The 18414-nt window shown below is 37.8% G+C and overlaps 1 protein-coding gene across 2 annotated transcripts; it reads left to right on the top strand.

The window, feature by feature from the left end:
- Positions 1–6821: 6821 nt before the first annotated feature.
- YIPF5 (Yip1 domain family member 5) lies at positions 6822–17781 on the top strand. 2 transcript variants are annotated; one of them, XM_045551105.1, is made up of 6 exons: positions 6822–6977; positions 7506–7625; positions 12101–12273; positions 13096–13241; positions 15012–15193; positions 16805–17781. In XM_045551105.1, exons 2-6 carry the CDS (start codon positions 7516–7518, stop codon positions 16965–16967), a joined length of 774 nt encoding a protein of 257 aa, XP_045407061.1. In that variant the 5' UTR covers positions 6822–6977; positions 7506–7515; the 3' UTR covers positions 16968–17781. The 2 variants fall into 2 exon arrangements, with proteins under 2 accessions (XP_045407061.1, XP_045407062.1); XM_045551106.1 differs by having other exon boundaries at positions 6843–6977; positions 12151–12273.
- Positions 17782–18414: the final 633 nt, after the last annotated feature.

Below are 18414 nucleotides of genomic sequence, written 5' to 3'. Positions count from 1 at the left end.
ATAATAACACATTATATATATTATATGTAATATACGTATTATATTATATGTAATATACGTATTACATATAATATATATAAAATGTGGACATATATATATGTACATACACACACACACCACAATTTCTTTATCCATTCATTCATCAATGGACATTTAGGTTGTTTATAAATCTTGGCTATTTTGAACAAGTCTGCAATAACCATGGGAGCACAGATATCTCTAGAATGTGCTGATTTCACATTCTTTGGGTATATACCCAGAAGAGGGATTGCTGGATAGACACAGCTACTAACAAGTATCAGACTTTGATGCCAAAGAATGTACACTATTCTTTTTTGCACTTGCATCCCACTTGGAAGTGCTAGTTTTAAAACATATAAAATAATCTTTGACAGTCTTCTCATAAAAAGTTGGAGTCTAATTCCCTTTTCTTTAGAAATTTGTTTCCAACCAATAGAGTGCATCAGAAGTGAGGCTGTGTGATTTCCAAGGATGGCATTGAAATGGTGATACAGTTTCTAGCTGACTATCTCAGGATGCCCTTTCTCACACTACAGCCACCATATTTTGAGGAATGCCACATGAAGAGACTACATGTAGATGTCCTGGTTGAGAGCTCTAGCTGAGATCCCAACCTGCAACCAATATCAACAGTCAGATATGTGAGTCAATGAGCTTTCAGATTATTTCAACATCCAGTCTTTAAACCCAACCAAGTGAAGTTGTGTGGAGCAGAGATGAGTTTTTCCTAACAAGCCCTGAACAAATTTCAGATTTATAAGGAAATAAAATATCATTATTGTTGTTTTAAGCACCAAGTTTTGAGGTGTTTTTTTTTGGGGGGGGGAGGTTTGTTTTCTTTACAAAACAATAGATAACTGTAACACGGGATACTTGTATTCGAGAACGTGGCAGAAGAATTTAAGGAAATAAACTCCCAGTGGGTTAAATTAGTGCTTCTGTGAAGTTCCATTGGCATGGATCCACTCCCCTGCCCTAAAAAATAAAAATAGAAAGTTCTCAAAATATGCTATTCCTCCATGTTTAATCCCATGTGCACTAATGCTCAGGACCGTGGGTCTTGGAAACAGATGAAGACTTCTCATCTAGAAGAATCATTTTCACTGACAGGAAGGACATCCATTGGCAGATCATTATAAACATTCTCCCAAGCAGCAGTTCTGCAGATGACAGCCTTTCCCTGATCTGAACCTTCCAGTTGACAAATAAAGAATGGTGAGCCTGGCTTGAATGGAAACTCAGTAGTGACCTCATCAAGCTGCAAGCACCAAGGATCAGGAGCATTTCTCCAGGCAGAGAACTGATGACAGCTAGCTTGCAGCCAACCTGCAGGGAAGATGGGAAAACAGCTCTTCTTCATGCTTACAACACTAAGAGACAGAGTCTGTTTGTAGTGACTGGCACAAGGTAGATTCTCAATAACTCTTTGTTAAATAAATGAATAAATACCACAAACAGCATTATTCTATGGCTAGAGTTGGGATACAAAGGTACACATCACAAGACCTCTCCTAATAGAGCTTCTGATATAATTAGATAGTTACAATTACTTATTTACCACCTAATCTTTGTCATTTACCAAGTAAAAGGGACAGAAAAGATGCAGAGGTGAATCTGACACTAGCCATATTAGTACAATCAATCAAATGCCTTGCTCAGATCATCTTATATTTACCATGTGGGTGAAGGAAGTATCCCTTTCCCTAAATAGTACAAGATGGCTGAATAAGTGATATACCCGACACTGGAAAGACGAGATTAGCAGCAGTTTATTAATCACACATATTCACAGCCTAAGTAATGAGGACACTGCATGCCATGCAGGGACACGTGTGGTTGCACTCAGGAAATGAAGTGAACCAGCAGCGGCTGCGGTTCCCATGGTGGGCTTGGGGTGTGTGATTGACGTGTTTGAATAACTTCACCTGCTTGTAGGGAGGTGAAACCCCTTAGACTGAGGCCCAGGTGAGGTTGTTAGGTCTGGAGGAGGGCAAACGGGTGGCAAGGCAGGCAAGGAACTGGCTAAGGGCAGAGAGTGGAACTGAATTGTAGGTAGGAACCAAATGCGATTCGGAACTGTTGCCAGGTCGGAACCAGCACAGTAAGGCACTCCTAGTGACTTTTAACCAACCTGGGGCTTATTACCATCTAATTAGCATAATGCGGTACCATTAATTAGCATAAAGTGGGTGGGGTTTTCATAAAGGATTCCTGGGGAAGACGCATGTGCAGAAAGGGAAAATGTTACATAACCAACCTGTTATATAACTTATTATATAACCCCAAATTATCAATCACCTCAAAAGGTGGGAAACAGCAACCTATCCTGCCAGGGGAAGGACGGGACAAACTAGTGAGCATATAAAAGGCAGCGTGCGCTCAGATTTGGGGGTTTTCCTCCATTCGTGGAGACTGACCCATTCCTCTCTCTCTGGAACATATTTTCACTTTGTGTCATTTTGTGTAGCTTCCTTCCTCACTTTTACTTGGCGTAGCTTCTTTCTCTTTCCTGCAATAAACTGTGTGGGATTGCTCTGTATCTGTGATCCCTCCATCATGGGCTCGACTCAGTTCCGGTACTCATTCTTGACCCTGGGCACCCGGGGACCAGGGAACATCCAGACAGACCTAACAAGGTGGCTGCTAGGGAACTAGCCATATGGGGAGCCTTTCTTGCAGGGTAGGGGGCGTATCTGGCAAGAGCAGGGGAACTCATGGCTAGGCTTTGGGGGCCTTATGAGGATCAGAAATGTCAAGGCAGCACTTGAAATTTTAGGTCTTACAATACATCCCCTCACTTCTTTTGGCCTCAGACCTTGATTTGTAAAGTCAGAGGGTGTGGAACAAATTATCTCAAGGTTCCTGGCAGCTTTAGTTCTCTTTAATTCTCATTATGTGAAGGTGGTTAAAAGAGGGGTGTTTTGGTCATTTTCTGAGGCACTGCTGTCCTGATTTTTCTGTGAAGATCAGTCTATTTTTGTTAACTTTAGAGCTATTTCATGAATACAGGCTAATCTCCTAGGGCCCTCTCAAACTTTTAATGTGAAGTTAAGACATTTAATTTCTGCAGAGGAGGAAAAGGAGAGTATCACAATATTTAGTACGGAAGTCAATTATGGAATTAAGAGGAAGAACTTTTAGTTAAGAGTCCAGGAAAGAAATGATATTTATAAACCCCAAACCAAATAATCTTTTAAATGATGTTAATTTTTCCAAAATAACATCTTAGCAAGAGCCAAGAAATGTTTATATTCTCTTCCAGAGGGGAAAATTCATTATTTCAGACAGCAGGGGATTTATGATTTTCATTAAATTGTGTAAAATTAAGACTGCAGGGGAAGAGTAAAAAATATCTTGACTACTTAATGTAAAATCAAAAGACAAAAATGTTTGTCTGTGACTTTCAGATCGAAATTTGCAGAATTTAATGATCACTAAGTTTGATTTCACATGCCTCTGATTGTTTAAAATAAAATAACCCTCATTTAAGGAAAAAAGTTTAATTAACATTATAATTAGTTGTCTTAATAACAAAAAGTCACATCTAAGTCCATGAAAATCACTATGTTTACATTATAATAACTTTTCCTTCCACGGAAAAAACTTGAAGACTCAAAAAAAAAATGCCTACTTTTAAAGTTCCACTTTAGATTTTTAAAAATCAGCATAAGTGCAAAAATTAATAAAATCACATTGTTTAAAAATTGGTGCTCTCACTGGCCAGGTGCGGTGGCTCACGCCTGTAATCCTAGCAATCTGGGAGGCCAAGGCGGGAGGATCGCTCGAGGTCAGGAGTTCGAGACCAGCCTGAGCAAGAGCGAGACCCCTGTCTCTACTAAAAATAGAAACAAATTAGCTGGACAACTAAAAATATATATAGAAAAAAATTAGCTGGGCATGGTGGCACCCGCTTGTAGTCCCAGCTACTCGGAAGGCTGAGGCAGGAGGATCACTTAAGCCCAGAAGTTTGGGGTTGCTGTGAGCTAGGCTGACACCACGGCACTCACTCTAGCCTGGGCAACAGAGCGAGACTCTGTCTCAAAAAAAAAAAAAAAAAAGAATTGGTGCTCTCAGGCTGTGGTCCCCAATCCCTGGGCCAGACTGGTACCAGTTCATGGGCTGTTAGGAATTGAGCCCCAGGTGGCAAGCTAAGTTTCATCTGTATTTACAGCCACTCCCCAACGCTGGCATCACCACATAAGCTCCACCTCCTGTCAGATCAGCGATGGTATTAGATTCTCATAGGAGCACGAACCCTACGTCAACTGTGCATGTGAGGGATCTAGAGTCTAGGTCTAGAATCTAATGCCTGATGATCTGAGATGGAGCCGGCGTGGTGACACTAGCACTGGGAAGCAGCTGCAAATACAGATTACCATCAGCAGAGAGGTTTGACTACACCATAAATGTAATGTCATCCCGGCCCTGCCCCACCCTGTTTGTGGAAAAATTGTCTTCCATGAAACCGGTCTCTGGTGCCAAAAAGGTTGGGGACCAGTATTCTTAGGCATTACTATTTTCTTTTAGCAGGCTTTTACTCGTTTATAGTTTAATGGCCTCTCACTTTGTTTTAGAAACTCTGAGGAAAAACTTATTCTAGCATTTGTCCTTCTACAAGCATAGGACTAACTTTATTTTATTTATTTTTTTAGAGATGGGGTCTCACTCTGTCACCCAGGTTAGTGTCTTGTGGCACCATCATAGCTCACTGTAACTTTGAACTCCCCTGGGCTCAAGCGATCAACAATCCTCCAGCCTCAGCCTCCCAAGTAGCTGGTACTATAGGTGTGTGCCACTGCACTCAGCTAATTTTTTTTTCATTGTTTCAGAGATGAGGTCTCACCAAGTTGCCCAGGCTGGTCTCAAATTCCTGGGCTCAAGTGATCCTCCCACCTTAGCCTCCCAAAGTGCTGGGATTACAGGTGTGAGTACCCAGGCAGGACTAACTTTAAACCCAATGCAGGGAATTTATTTTGGGCCAAGTGTTAAACTAGACTTCCAAAAGGACACAGTTGGAGGACTCCATTGCTATGGATTTGATTCAAAAGGTTTACCACTCTTTGCAGTAGTGAAAACAAGTTAACATTGACATGAGTATCTGATCAAAATGAAAAAAAATTGGAGTCCTATTCTCTTGAGTATGTATATAGCAAAAGGCTCAGTCGATAATTGAGCAGAGAAATGCAGTAGGATCATAGGGCTGTATTATGGGTTCAATTGTATACCCCCCAAAAAGGTATGTTGAAGTCCATACCCACCATATATCAGAATGTGACCTCATTTGGCAATAGAGTCTTTACAGAGATAATCGAGTTAAAATGAGGTCATTAGAGTAGGCTCTAATCCAATATGACTGGCACCCTTATAAAAGGGAAATTTGGACACAGGGACAGACATACACAGAGGGGAAAACTATGTGAAGAGATACAGGGAGAAGGCCATGTGAAGATGAAGGCAGAGACTAAAGTGATGGGTCTATAAGCCAAGGAATGCCAAAGATTGACACCAAACCACCAGGAGCTAGGAGAAAGGCATGGAGCAGATTTGCCTTCACAGCCCTTGGAAGAAACGAACCCTGCCAAAACCTTGATTTTGGACATCTTGCCTCCAGAACTGTGAGATAATAAAATTCTGTTGCCTAGGCCTCCCAGTTCACGGTACTTTGTTTCAAAACTAATACAGGCTGACTATAATCTTTTTTTCAAACCATCAGTTTAGTCTTATTCTTTCCATTCCTCAATAGCAGTGAAATGTTCCCTCTTACCAATCACTTCTGCACAAGTTACAATTATATAGTTAACACAGATATGCCAGTACCATAGTTACTTTGGTTTGAGTATTGGCATTCTTTAAAAAATAACTCCTCCTTCACATGCCCTAATTTTTATTTTTTAAACTTTTTTGTGGGGATTTTGGAAGTATTGTGCAACAAACAGAGATAGGACACTAGAGATGGACTTTGTTTTAAACCCCAGTTATAAAATACATACATATATATGTACATACATATATACATTTAACTGTGAGACCTTAGCCAAGTTCCTTAATCATGGTAAGTTACAACTTACTCATTGGTAAAAATAAGGATAACATTACCTTAGACTGAATCATATAAAATTGCCATTTTTTTGTAGATCAAACATCAGCAATTTAATATAGTCCATGTGCAAATGAATGATGTAGACATTAAATGTGATAAGCCTAGACACTTGGCATAGTGTAAGAGCTTGGTATATGGTAGTTCTCTTGCACTTGTTTATCTCATTAATTCATTCATGGTAACAATCAGAGTCACTAGTAAGCATTATTTAATATTTATTGGTGACAGGCACTGTTAAGTGTTTTTCTACATAATGCATAGACCTTTGCTCCCTGCTATACTTAACAGCGTAGCACAGTAAGAGAAAGTTTCTTCATTCCTTGCTCAGGGAGCATGCATTCTCCAACATTTAGGAAAAAACTGAATCAAGTAAGAATAATGATTTTAAAAAAAGGGTGTGCTTCTCCCAACAGTCAATCCAGAGAGAACAAAGTTTGTGGACGGGAGAGGAGCTTCGGTCTTTTGCAGTTCAGCGCTTCCCCGCCTTCCCCCAGGTACTCGGTCTACTGAGAAATTCTCCCTCCCCCTAACTAGCAACTAGCAATTGCTGCGCCTGCGCCTTCCCGACTCCACCGCTTTCCAGACTGACGGAAGCACTTTCCCTCTTCCTATTGGCCTGACCTAGTTGGCCGATACTGCGCATGCTCCGTATTAGTTTCCCCGCGCCCCCACAGACGTCCAACCAGAGAACGCAAAACCTGCCAACACGCCTGCGCGAGCGGGAGTGCCCCGGAAGCAGTTCTTTGGCCCTGTGACACGTAGCAACGGGGCCAGTTCAGGGTCTGAAACTGAGTTTGGGGGTTTTGGGGGGCTGCTGGAGCTACCGCCGCCGCCGCCACCGCCGCCTCCAGGTTTGGTGAGTGTCCTAGGCCCGCGGCACGCTTTTCGGCTTCTCTCCACACCTGTGCAGTTCGGCTTGCTGCCGTCTTTGGGCGCCGCGCCCCGGTCCTTTCGCTCAGACCCTCGATCCCTTTCGAGCCAGGGCTCTGAACCGACCGCTACGCTTAAGGCGAGACCTTCTAAGGTTCTGCTTTCCTGGCAGGCCTTGTTTGGCAGGAAGGCTGTCGCCTTGTCAGTTGTAAAGCTCTGTACCGAGGTGCAGAATCATCTTTGTTATTGTCGATATTTTAGATCCCCGTGGAACCACTCCTCCCGCGAACGCATATCCTCCGCTCCTCGAGTTAGAGATGACTTCACGGGCTTCAACTTAGAGACTAGACGTTTCCTTAGTCTTTCTCCTACATCTCCCTCCAAATACCGCACTCCCAAATTACTGAAGAAATATTTGGTGTTTTCTGGGCATATTTGCTTAAGCAAAGTGCCGGGAACGAATTCAGTAGGACCTTGGGTATAAGCCGTATTTGCCGTTTCTCTTTTATTACAGATCATTTGCAATGTCAGGCTTCGAAAACTTAAACACGGATTTCTACCAGACAAGTTACAGCATCGATGACCAATCCCAACAGTCCTATGATTATGGAGGAAGTGGAGGACCCTATAGCAAGTAACTTTTCAACTTTTGCAATTCATGTAGTCTACATTGCAGGGAAAACACATATTTGGAATGTTTGATTCTGCCTAAAACTGAATGCGTGAACATGTCCTTTATCAAGAGTGTGATTTTTCATAATCCTACTTCCTCTGGAGAGATCTGTGACACTGGTTTGGGTTCGAAGGTGTTGCCCTATTTAGAGATTGGTGTCTTCTGCAAAATCTTCAGGTGTGCCATGAGTAGGAAAGTAGCTTGTTGAAGAACTATTTCCTAGTAACCGTATTTCCACATCATTTAAGATGAGGATGGAATCTTCAAGTACCTAGAAGACAGGCTATTATTCCATGAGACTAGTTAAAAATTAAAGTCTTTTGCTTAATAGTTAAATCAGTCCAACTTTCAGACTTTATCAACACTAATTGAAAGTGCTTAGTGACACTGTTTGAAGGTGTAATCTCACTATTATGAATCATTAGGTGATTTTCATATAGTAGTTGATAATAATTTTTATTACTCCTCATATTGAAACCTTATGGTTAGTACCACAGAAGTTGTCAGTTGCAGATTGAAGAGGGAGACTTTAGGCTCTAAACTGTTTTTAAAAATGACCTTTTTATAGTGTTGGTGTTTGGACAAAAATACATGAACTGAAGGCTTTCTAACAGTCTCTTCTAGGACATCTTATTCTTAGTTCCTTAGAACCTTAGAGATATTATCTTACCAGCCTCCTGTCAACGGAGTTTCCTGTGCTAGGGTTGCATAACCTTTTTTAGACAGTTCCAGATCGCTTTGAAAATCTTATGAAAACTACAGGCCGATTTTCCATAAATATATGCATGCGCTCACTTAAACACCCACATAAGTGTGCATATAAGTTCAGACAATGCATGTGTCACCTGATGTTCATCCATGGATCCTGAATTCTAACAAAAACCTCATGAAGACTATCCCCAGGATGAGGACAAGGAAAGGTGGTATATCCAGTCAGTCTGTGAGAAACATGCAATACTAGAATGTGTCTGAATTAATAAATATGAATGAAAGTGCCCAAGAATTTAAGAAACAAAACAAAAATCAAATTTGCTCCACTATGTAGTCTATCTTGGATAGGCTATCCTTTTACAACCCATAGACCCTTGAATCTGCTTAATTTGATAAATTCAAAGTCTTTGTTTTCCCTCTAAAACTTAATACATTGAACAATGGGAGTGAGCATGTAAAAATATCATATCTGTGAATCACTTTTTTCTGTTAAATTCTCAGTTACACACCAATGAGGATTTATCTCTTGATCAGTTGGGCAAAATTGGAAAAATCAGATTAAGATATTTCTATTCATTTATTCACCTAAATATGTATTTTTGGTGATTGCTCTGCCTGTGGGCAGGCAAATGAATGTAAGATTGGCCAGAGTCCATCTAATGAATTCTTGCCTCTAGCAGCTACAGGGCTTTGGAGAACCCGTGTCTGTATGCAGGCCTGTTTTTAACCAAATGGTCTTTATATTTGGATTCAACAAAACTATTCCATTTAGATTGCAGCCACCTAGGTTTATTTGTCTCTGCTTTTCTTTCTTATCTTGTCCATGTTTGTATCGCTTAAAGGTATGACTTATCCTCTCATTCCACTTAACAATTATCTTATTTCAGTTCTCCACATAGCAGTTGTTTAGATATTCTAAATAAGTTGTTGCTAGTTAGCACTTGTTAGCTATTCCCACAATTCCATTCCAACCAAATCATGTGCCAGTAAGCATAGCTTCAGTAGTAGTGCACTTTTATTCCAGATGATTATATAACCATTACTACCAGTTACCAAACATGGGTTTGTAGATGATGCCTGGGAGAACAAGGAGCCTAATGTATTAGCAGTGTAAATTTGGGTTTCTGAGCTTTATAAAAAAAAAAACTGAACTCTTCAATATGTACCTTCAAATAGATCTGCAACCTAATGACATTTTAAATGTCCATCTCAGCTTACCAATTACTATTTTGTTTGGTTTACTAACTCAGTAACAAAGATCAGTTGATAACTTTTATCTCTCTATTAATGAAACTCTAGGTTCATTTAGCATATTACTTGTGTTGTCTTTAAGTTTGACTTGACTTTTACTAGTCCACAGTTCTGCCTTTGCCCTATAAACTCAGCTTTAGCATTTTGTGGTTTCGTCTATGGGTGTTTCACAGGCATCATTCATACATTCATATGCCCAAAAAAACCCAAAAGGCAAAAGGCCCTTTGATCATAACCTACGGAGTTATATGAATGTCATATTGGACAGATCCCACATTGTATTCTAGAGATGCCTATAAAATATATAGTAATACCAGTTACATATTTTTAAAGTTTTGAAAGCTATCATTTTTTTCTTGTTTGACTTAACTGATAGATACTATCTTTTTGGTATATCTGAGGATTTTCATGAACTTAAGTAGCAAACCCAATATGTTAAGAGGCTTTGTCTTTGTTGTTGGTACAGAGTGCTTATGAGAGTATTGATTTAGTATCTGCTCCTTTTCCCTGTCACAAAAGTGTATTGCTTTAATATGTAAAGATTGTGTGTGCATTATCATGTTTTAGTTTAAAACCAGCAGGACTGAGTCAGAAATTTTCCTGAACAGGTCCTGCCAGAAAAGGAAAATAGTAAAATACCATGGTGTTATCTTTCTGATCTTGCATCTTGAAAATGGAAGGATGGTGCCACCTTTGAAACGGTCAATTGCTTGCAGTATTTATCTTCCTTACATGAAATTTATGAGTCTCTATCAGCAGTTCTCAAAGTGTGGACTGTAAATCCCAGAGGGTCCTTAACACCTTTCAAGGAGTCTCTAAGGTCAAAAGTTATTTTCATAACAATAGTAAGATATCATATACCTTTTTAGGTGTGTTGACATTTACTGTGAAGTTGTCAAAGCAATCTTTGGTAAAACTGCTGGTCTGAGTATGAATCAAGGCAATGGCAACAAATTGTTTTAGTAGTCATTGCATCCTTCACTACTATACACTTGTTGGAGGGTGGGCAGGAAGCTAGTTTCATTTAAAGATTTCCTTGATGAAGCAGTAAGAATTATTGTTTTATTAAATCCTGACCCTTGAGTACATACATTTCTTTAATATTCTCTATGACAAAATAGAAAACAGTCGTAGGCACTTTTCCTCCATGCTAAAGTACGATGATTGACCGTAGGAAATGCACCTGTGCAATTTGAGTTGCAAGTTGACCGGGCTGCTTTTTATAGAGACCATTTTTATTTGAAAGAACAATTAACAGACAAACTATGGTTATTCAGACTTGAGTATTTCATAAATATTTTCTCAAAAATGGATGAAGTGAGCCTGCCAGTTCAAGGAAAACAACTGACAGTATGACTATAAAAATTTAAAAGGTATTAGACCAAAGGATTTCTAAGGCTTCTCAGCTCTCATTTTTTAAAATAAATATTTCATGTCTGTATTTCTTACGGTGTAATTAGATAAGTACCATTGATAAGTCATATTTTTCCTAACGTCATGAAACAGATGTTTAAAGATGTGGCTTCACTATGGGTATAGTAGGGCATACCAAGTGAAATAAGGGGTAGGGGGAGGGGCAGTGAGGGATGAAAAATGACCCATCAGGCACAATGTATACTATTAGGGTGACAGGTACACTAAAAGCTCAGACTTCACCACTATATAATTAATCCATGTAACCAAAAACCACTTATACCCCTAAATCTATCGAAATAATTTAAAAAAAAGATGTGGCTTCAATATCCTTTTATTCCCTTTGTCATGGTCACTAAAATAGCCATGGTAAAGGCTTTCCCTCTAAATGCAAGGCTTGCTATGGAACATATCAAATGAGACAATAGGTGTACAACCACTTTGAAAACTTAAAAGTACTGCAAGATGTACTAATAATGTTTCAGAAAGTTTTGACAAAGAACAAGCTTGATTTTTCCACTCTGGTTTGAAATTGATGGTTGTTTTTGAAGATATTTGTCCACTTGCAAAAAATAACATACTGCAAAGAGTAAAGAAGTGTGATAATTCAAAGGGTATCCAAATTACATTGGAAAATTGCACAACATGTACTACAAAGTCTGTCATCCTGTTTTAATTCATAGTCTTAGGCATAAATTTTATTTCACAGCATATCTTATATATATTCACTAAGGTAGAATGATAGACAAAATTTTTAAAGTTTTCATTTGTTCACCTCCGAACATTTAAGTTTTATAGTTTGCAGAATGCTTAGGTGCTATATAGGTGAATATTGGCATTATCAGGAAGATTATAAGAAAGATAACTTTTCATTGCAGATAATCATCTTGATCTTATTCATCATTTCAACCACCATTTATAAAAACTGGCAAACTAGATAATCTTAGGAATGGCATAACTAAGATTTTCTAGCTGTCAAATGAAAATTTAGGAATTTAAGAGATACCAACTGTCCAGGGCTTGAAATACTTCTGAGAAGTTTCACTTCATTTGCTTTGTAGACAGTATGCTGGCTACGACTACTCACAGCAAGGCCGGTTTGTTCCGCCAGACATGATGCAGCCACAGCAGCCGTACACTGGGCAGATTTACCACCCAACGCAGGCGTATACTCCAGCTTCCCCCCAGCCATTCTATGGAAACAACTTCGAGGATGAGCCACCTTTATTAGAAGGTAGGATTGGTCGCAACACTTGACAGTACTCCATTGTATCTAGCTGGTCAGTGAAAATAAATCTTAATTTGGAGCTGTGGTTTTTTTGGCTTTAAAAGAATAATCTTATAGAAATAAATTTTGTACTAAATAACTCATTTTTAACAGAGTGTATATGAAATTACATTAGGCCATAGGTGACCAGATTTTTAATAAATAAAATGATAAAGTATGTTGCGTGAGATCAACTTTAACTTACTAATTAAATTCTATTAGTGGAAGAAGTAAAAGGACATAGCAGAGTATCTGTTATTCTACATGGAAATAAACTGGCAGAACTAGTGACATCACTAAAAAATATGGTGGTTTTCAAATTGTATTCCAAAACCTATAAAGCAGTAGTTCTGAACTTTTTGGAGGGGAAGGTGAGGGGACCATATACCCTTTGAAAATCTAATGAAAGCTGTGAATAGTCTCCTCAGAAAAATGCAGACATATGTACAGAGACATAGTTTTGTAGACAATTTCATGGGCCACCAGTTATTCTTGAAGCCCCAGGCAAAGAACCCCTTACTGTTAACCCTATTCAGATGTTCTTTGCATCTGTTTTATCATATTCAAACCCTTTTCCAGCAACAAGCTAGAAATTATTTGTGGGTTAAGCACCACAAGCAAGGAAGACTGGTATCGAGGATTCACTAAAATAATATCATCTGGTATCACGAGATCCTTTTTTGATGCTGGATATGTCATTTTGTGTCCTGTTCCAACATTTAATAGATTCTGCTGAATTAAAGGTGTATTACAAATCCTAATTAAATTTCTTATTTTCCTTTCCCTTAGAATTAGGTATCAATTTTGACCACATCTGGCAAAAAACACTGACAGTGTTACATCCGTTAAAAGTGGCAGATGGCAGCATCATGAATGAGACTGATCTGGCAGGACCAATGGTTTTTTGCCTTGCCTTTGGAGCCACGTTGTTACTGGTATGATTCTAGTTTCAGCTCTCAATGTGAGATTAAACAACAGCCTTTAAATGTTCCACCAAAAGCCATTTTTGAAACTGCTTATACCTTAAGTCTTTCATGTGTTTTGGATAGTATTGAGTTGCTTGTGTATATACCTATTCATCACTTCTCTGTCCATAGTAAGCATAGTGTATTTAAAAATCATCTCTTGTTGTAAGAAGTAATACAATTATTAAGAATAACACAAACAGAAATAAATAACATACATGGCTTCAGTCCCTCATCAGAATTCCTTCCCACTTTTCAGATATCGACAAAAATTTTTACCCTATTGCTGTCTCTTTTTTTTAAATGATAGCATTTTTAATCTCTATTCCTTGGTTAATGTTTTGTTGTAGTCATGCCAATGATTACTTTCCTATATATTATTTTTCCTGTCACCTTTTTAAGAATGTTACAGCATATTGAAAACAAAAAGAAAAGTTGCAAAGATAATTGTTAATATTTGTTTTATTTTATCTTTTGTCTCTGAATTATAAGAAAGAAATAATATAATGGATAGAAAATAGGATTTTTAGTCAGAGGAGCTGGGCTTGAACTCAGTGCTCCTACTCTGCCCTTGACCAAGTCGTTTAATTTTTCAGCTCCGTCTGATAGATAATAATCCTTACTGCCTAACAGAATTGTTTTGAAGCTAACGTAAGACAGGTTATATAAGAATACATTCAGCAGTTAAAAACACTATACAAGTGTGAGATTTTATTATTACTACATGAGTGAATTCGTGAATTCATCGGTGAACTCAGCTGAGCTTTTTCAAACTTCTGCACTCTTAATCATGTATTAACAAATAATTAGTGAATCTAACAAAAATCCGAAGGATTTTTTTACTTAGCATAATCTATAGAGGCATTCTTGTGATTGAGTTTTGTATGACAAAATTCGGACCAATCAGGAACTTTTGGAAGGCTTCTCTGTAGGCTGGTTTTAGTGATGGTGTGACCTGAATACAATGCTTGTTCACAAAGCTTGACTAATAGTAAGATGGTTCCAATTTAGCCAATCTTTGCAATCCTAAGACTATTTATTGATGTCTTTTATAAGAGGAGAATTTTTAAGGTTTTTTTTTTGTTTGTTTGCTTTAGCTAAGGACTGTGTAAATCAACAATTTGAGAAAATGATAAAAGAAAGAAAAAGAAATATCTTCCATTATATTCCTCTGGCCTTTTCTTTTCCCCTCCCCACAGAACCCTGGCTTCCTGCTTATCCTGGCTTCCTTTCTCCTTGTTCCTCTAACACCCATATAAAGTAAATGATACAATTTCTGCTTTAAAAGTTTATGGCTACACCCACCAATGAGAATAAATTGCTTTGGGGCATTTTTGGTGGAATTAGGTGCTTTCAAATGATGTTATTATCCAAACATTCTGAATGGCTTTCCATCTTGTCTCTCTAATTCATTTGCTTAGAGTCAGCTAGAGTAATCTATCAATACTATTTTCGGTGATTGTACTATGATTTTTGTCTCTTTATTTGTTCAATTCTATGCCAAGCTCAAATGTCAACTGGAAAATGGAAAATCATATATCTGTGTACTTTAAAGTTGAGAAAAATGTGCAAAACTACTCTGCTCCATATTTTACTTCTCTGCTTAATATATAGATACCCCTGTAGATTTTGAGGTTCATGAATTTTATCTTCTGTCATACATGTACTGTTTTAGGTGAAATAAGGCCCCAAATAACTTATTTTTTGATCTTTAACCTGTAATCTTTTCTTTCTCCATAGGCTGGCAAAATCCAGTTTGGTTATGTATATGGGATCAGTGCCATTGGATGTCTAGGAATGTTCTGTTTATTAAACTTAATGAGTATGACAGGTGTTTCATTTGGTTGTGTGGCAAGCGTCCTTGGATATTGTCTTCTTCCCATGATCCTGCTTTCCAGCTTTGCAGTGATATTTTCTTTGCAGTAAGTACTGATCTTTATTTTGGGATTTGATAGACCAATTCTGTGTAATAGGATTCACCTTATCTTCAGTTTGAGATACATCACTGATTTAGCAAACATGTCAGATAGTACCTCTTTTAGGTAAGAACTATGCTACGTGTTTTTGGGTAATGAACAATGGAAATGAGAACAAATTTTAAATCTTTTATACCATCTCTACTTTTTACTCATGATCAAGAATTTCACTAGTTTTGTGTTTATTTATCAGTGTCATAGTGGTAACAAATTGATCAGTGGTGACTGTTAACTTAAATATTACATTACAAAGTTCAAATCATTAGAGTGTTAAAATTATGCTTACCCTTTGATATTTTTTAGATGATGTCTAATTTCTTGAAACCATTGGGCATATGCCACATATATGAATAATAAATACATACTCTCTATTTTTTAGCTTTTTAACTGAAAATGAAACATATTCTTTTTATGACAAAAGGCTGTTACTAGCCTACCATGTCCTCAGATGTACTTGTAAGGTGCTTTAAAGATGGGTAATTTGAAAATGATAGGTTAGGTTAAAAAAAGGTGTAAATTACAGCTAATATAGTTTCTCCTTAAGGCCAGTGTGGAGAATCTCTCTCAACGGTACAAGCTCCTCCTTGTGGCTAGTGCTGGACACTACCCACCATAGGGCTTTGTTTCACTTAGAAAGTTAAAGTGGGCTGGGCATGGTGGCTCATGCCTATAATCCTAGCACTTCAGGAGGCAAAGGTGGGAAGATGAGGCCAGGAGTTCCAGACCAGTCTGAGCAACAGCGAGACCCCATTTCTACAAAGAATAGAAAAATTAGCCAGGTATGGTGGTGCTCACCTAAAATTCCAGCACTTTGGGAGGCCTAGGTGGGAGGATCTCTTGAGCCCAGGAGTTGGGAGTTGCAGTGAGCTGTGGTGACACCACTTCACTCTAGCCTGGGCAACAGGGGGAGACACTGTCTCAAAAATAAAAAAAGTTAAAATGGAGGTTTAGGAGAAGATCATATATCAATTATTTGTCTGATACTAGACATTTGGCAAGATAATGCTTTATAGTATTCCTGGTTTGAATAAACATACTTCGTATTTTCAGTGTAGAAACTACTTCACTCTTCCCGTTTGTTAAGAATTGATATATTTGAATTTTACAGGAATTATTTTCTACTAAAATGGAATTTCTCAGCCAGGAACAATTTTGCCTCCAAGGGGACATTTGGCACTGTCTGGAGGCCATTTTGGTGTCACAGCTGTGGGGGAAAGGGTACTACTGGTATCTTATGGGGAGAGGCCAGAGATGATGCTGAACACCCTAACAATGCACAGCACAGCCCCCACAGCAAAGATGTGTCCAGCCCAAATGTCAGCAGTGCCAAGGTTGAGAAACCATGTATTTAAAAAGAGCAAAATGTAGTTATAAATGAGCTTTTTATCACATGAAATGAGTAAGCATTATTAAATTTACTGTGAAGTACATTTTAGCATTGGAAAAAAAATACCCTGATTATTTCCACATATGTCTTCCTGTGGATTTAAAATGTTCTTACATAACTAATCTCAACTGCTTTTTCCCTCTCCCTTTTTTTTTCCTTGTCCGTTACAGAGGAATGGTAGGAATCCTTCTCACTGCTGGGATTATTGGCTGGTGCAGTTTTTCTGCTTCCAAAATTTTTATTTCTGCATTAGCCATGGAAGGACAGCAACTTTTAGTAGCATATCCTTGTGCTTTGTTATATGGAGTCTTTGCCCTAATTTCCGTCTTTTGAACTGAATTTATCTGGGATGTGGACATCAGTGGGCCAAATACACAAAAAGGACCTTGAACTCTTAAATTGGACCAGCAAACTGCTACAGCGCAACTCTTATGCAGATTTACATTTGGCTGTTGGAGCAATGGAAGTAAACATGTATCTTTTGTTCATTTTTATAGAACTTTTGAATACTATATTGGATTTACCTGGAGTGTGACTAGCTTTAAGTGTTTGTGTTTATACAAATAAGAAATGCTATTTCTTTCCTGTTCCTGCAGCCTTTGAAAAACAACTTTTTTCCTTGCAAATTATATTACAATGTTTTTGATAGATTTTTATCAACTGTGGGATATCAATGACAAAGCTGATAATCTTTCTTAAAAACAACCCAGTCATAGTAGACATAAAACTTATTACAGAAATATTTTCCCAAGGAATTAGGAAAGAAAATTGCCTGTATCCTTAAGTCAGGTGCACTTACAGCAAAAAAAGTGATCCAAATACAGAACTTTGAGTGTGCACTTCAAAAAGTTGACATTCCTGTCAATTATCTCACGGAGATTTTGCTAAAATTCAGAGATACAAGAAGTTCACAGTCTACCTTATTGTAGATGTGAAATGGGAATGCCTGTTTAAATAATTAGTAAGCCTTAGTGACCTGGACTGGCTACATCAGTGCTCATAGTTGGGTCTCCACGTTTCCCAAGAAAAAAAAAAAAATCACTAACCTTTTCTGAGAAAACTATTTAAAATTTCACAATTTCAGTATTGTGGTTATTGATGTAAAGTGCATTTGAATGCTTATTAAAATTTTCCCAATTAATTTTAACTGTGTTGTTGAGTTTACTTTTACTAAACCACTTTTCTCTGTGTTTCCCTTTTTTCTAATCAGGGTCTGATTTTAACTCCCAATTTAACCCGAGCTTTAGGAATAGAAGTCATTTACTATAGAATCAGGAAAAAAAAAGGGATTAAATGAGTAGCAATTTATTTGAGTTACAGCATTATATTCTTGTATTAAATATATTTGATTTATGTTGTCATGCTCTCTTGCCAGAAACCATGGTACAGGAAAATACTATATCCTGTATACTGATTATTGCCTTTTTGTAGAAAAACTGCCTCTGATTCTGTGGACAAAGCTGTTATGGTTATAAGAAAGGCAAGGTATGAGGAGGAAAATGTTGCTTTTTTTTTTTTTTTTTAAAGAAGAGACATTCAGACCAAATAAAAAATGCCAAACTGACATATTAATGGTTCTTTTTTTAGAGCAAGTTTTCAAAGCATGAAAGGAGGTTGAGGTAAATAAAACATGTTTCTTACAAGAAGATCATAATTTCTAGTCTCTGGCATCACATAGGTATGATTTTCTTCGTTCTTAATCTTCTAGAGAGAGACACTTGCTAATAATTAGTTTTTGACTAGGTTTTCAAACTTACCAAATAACTTTAGAATACTTTTT

Source organism: Lemur catta, chromosome 5 (assembly GCF_020740605.2).
Source record: "Lemur catta isolate mLemCat1 chromosome 5, mLemCat1.pri, whole genome shotgun sequence".
NCBI classification, from domain to species: Eukaryota; Metazoa; Chordata; class Mammalia; order Primates; family Lemuridae; genus Lemur; species Lemur catta.
Note: the sequence above shows the minus strand (reverse complement) of the source record. Positions and strands in the feature narration are given on the sequence as shown.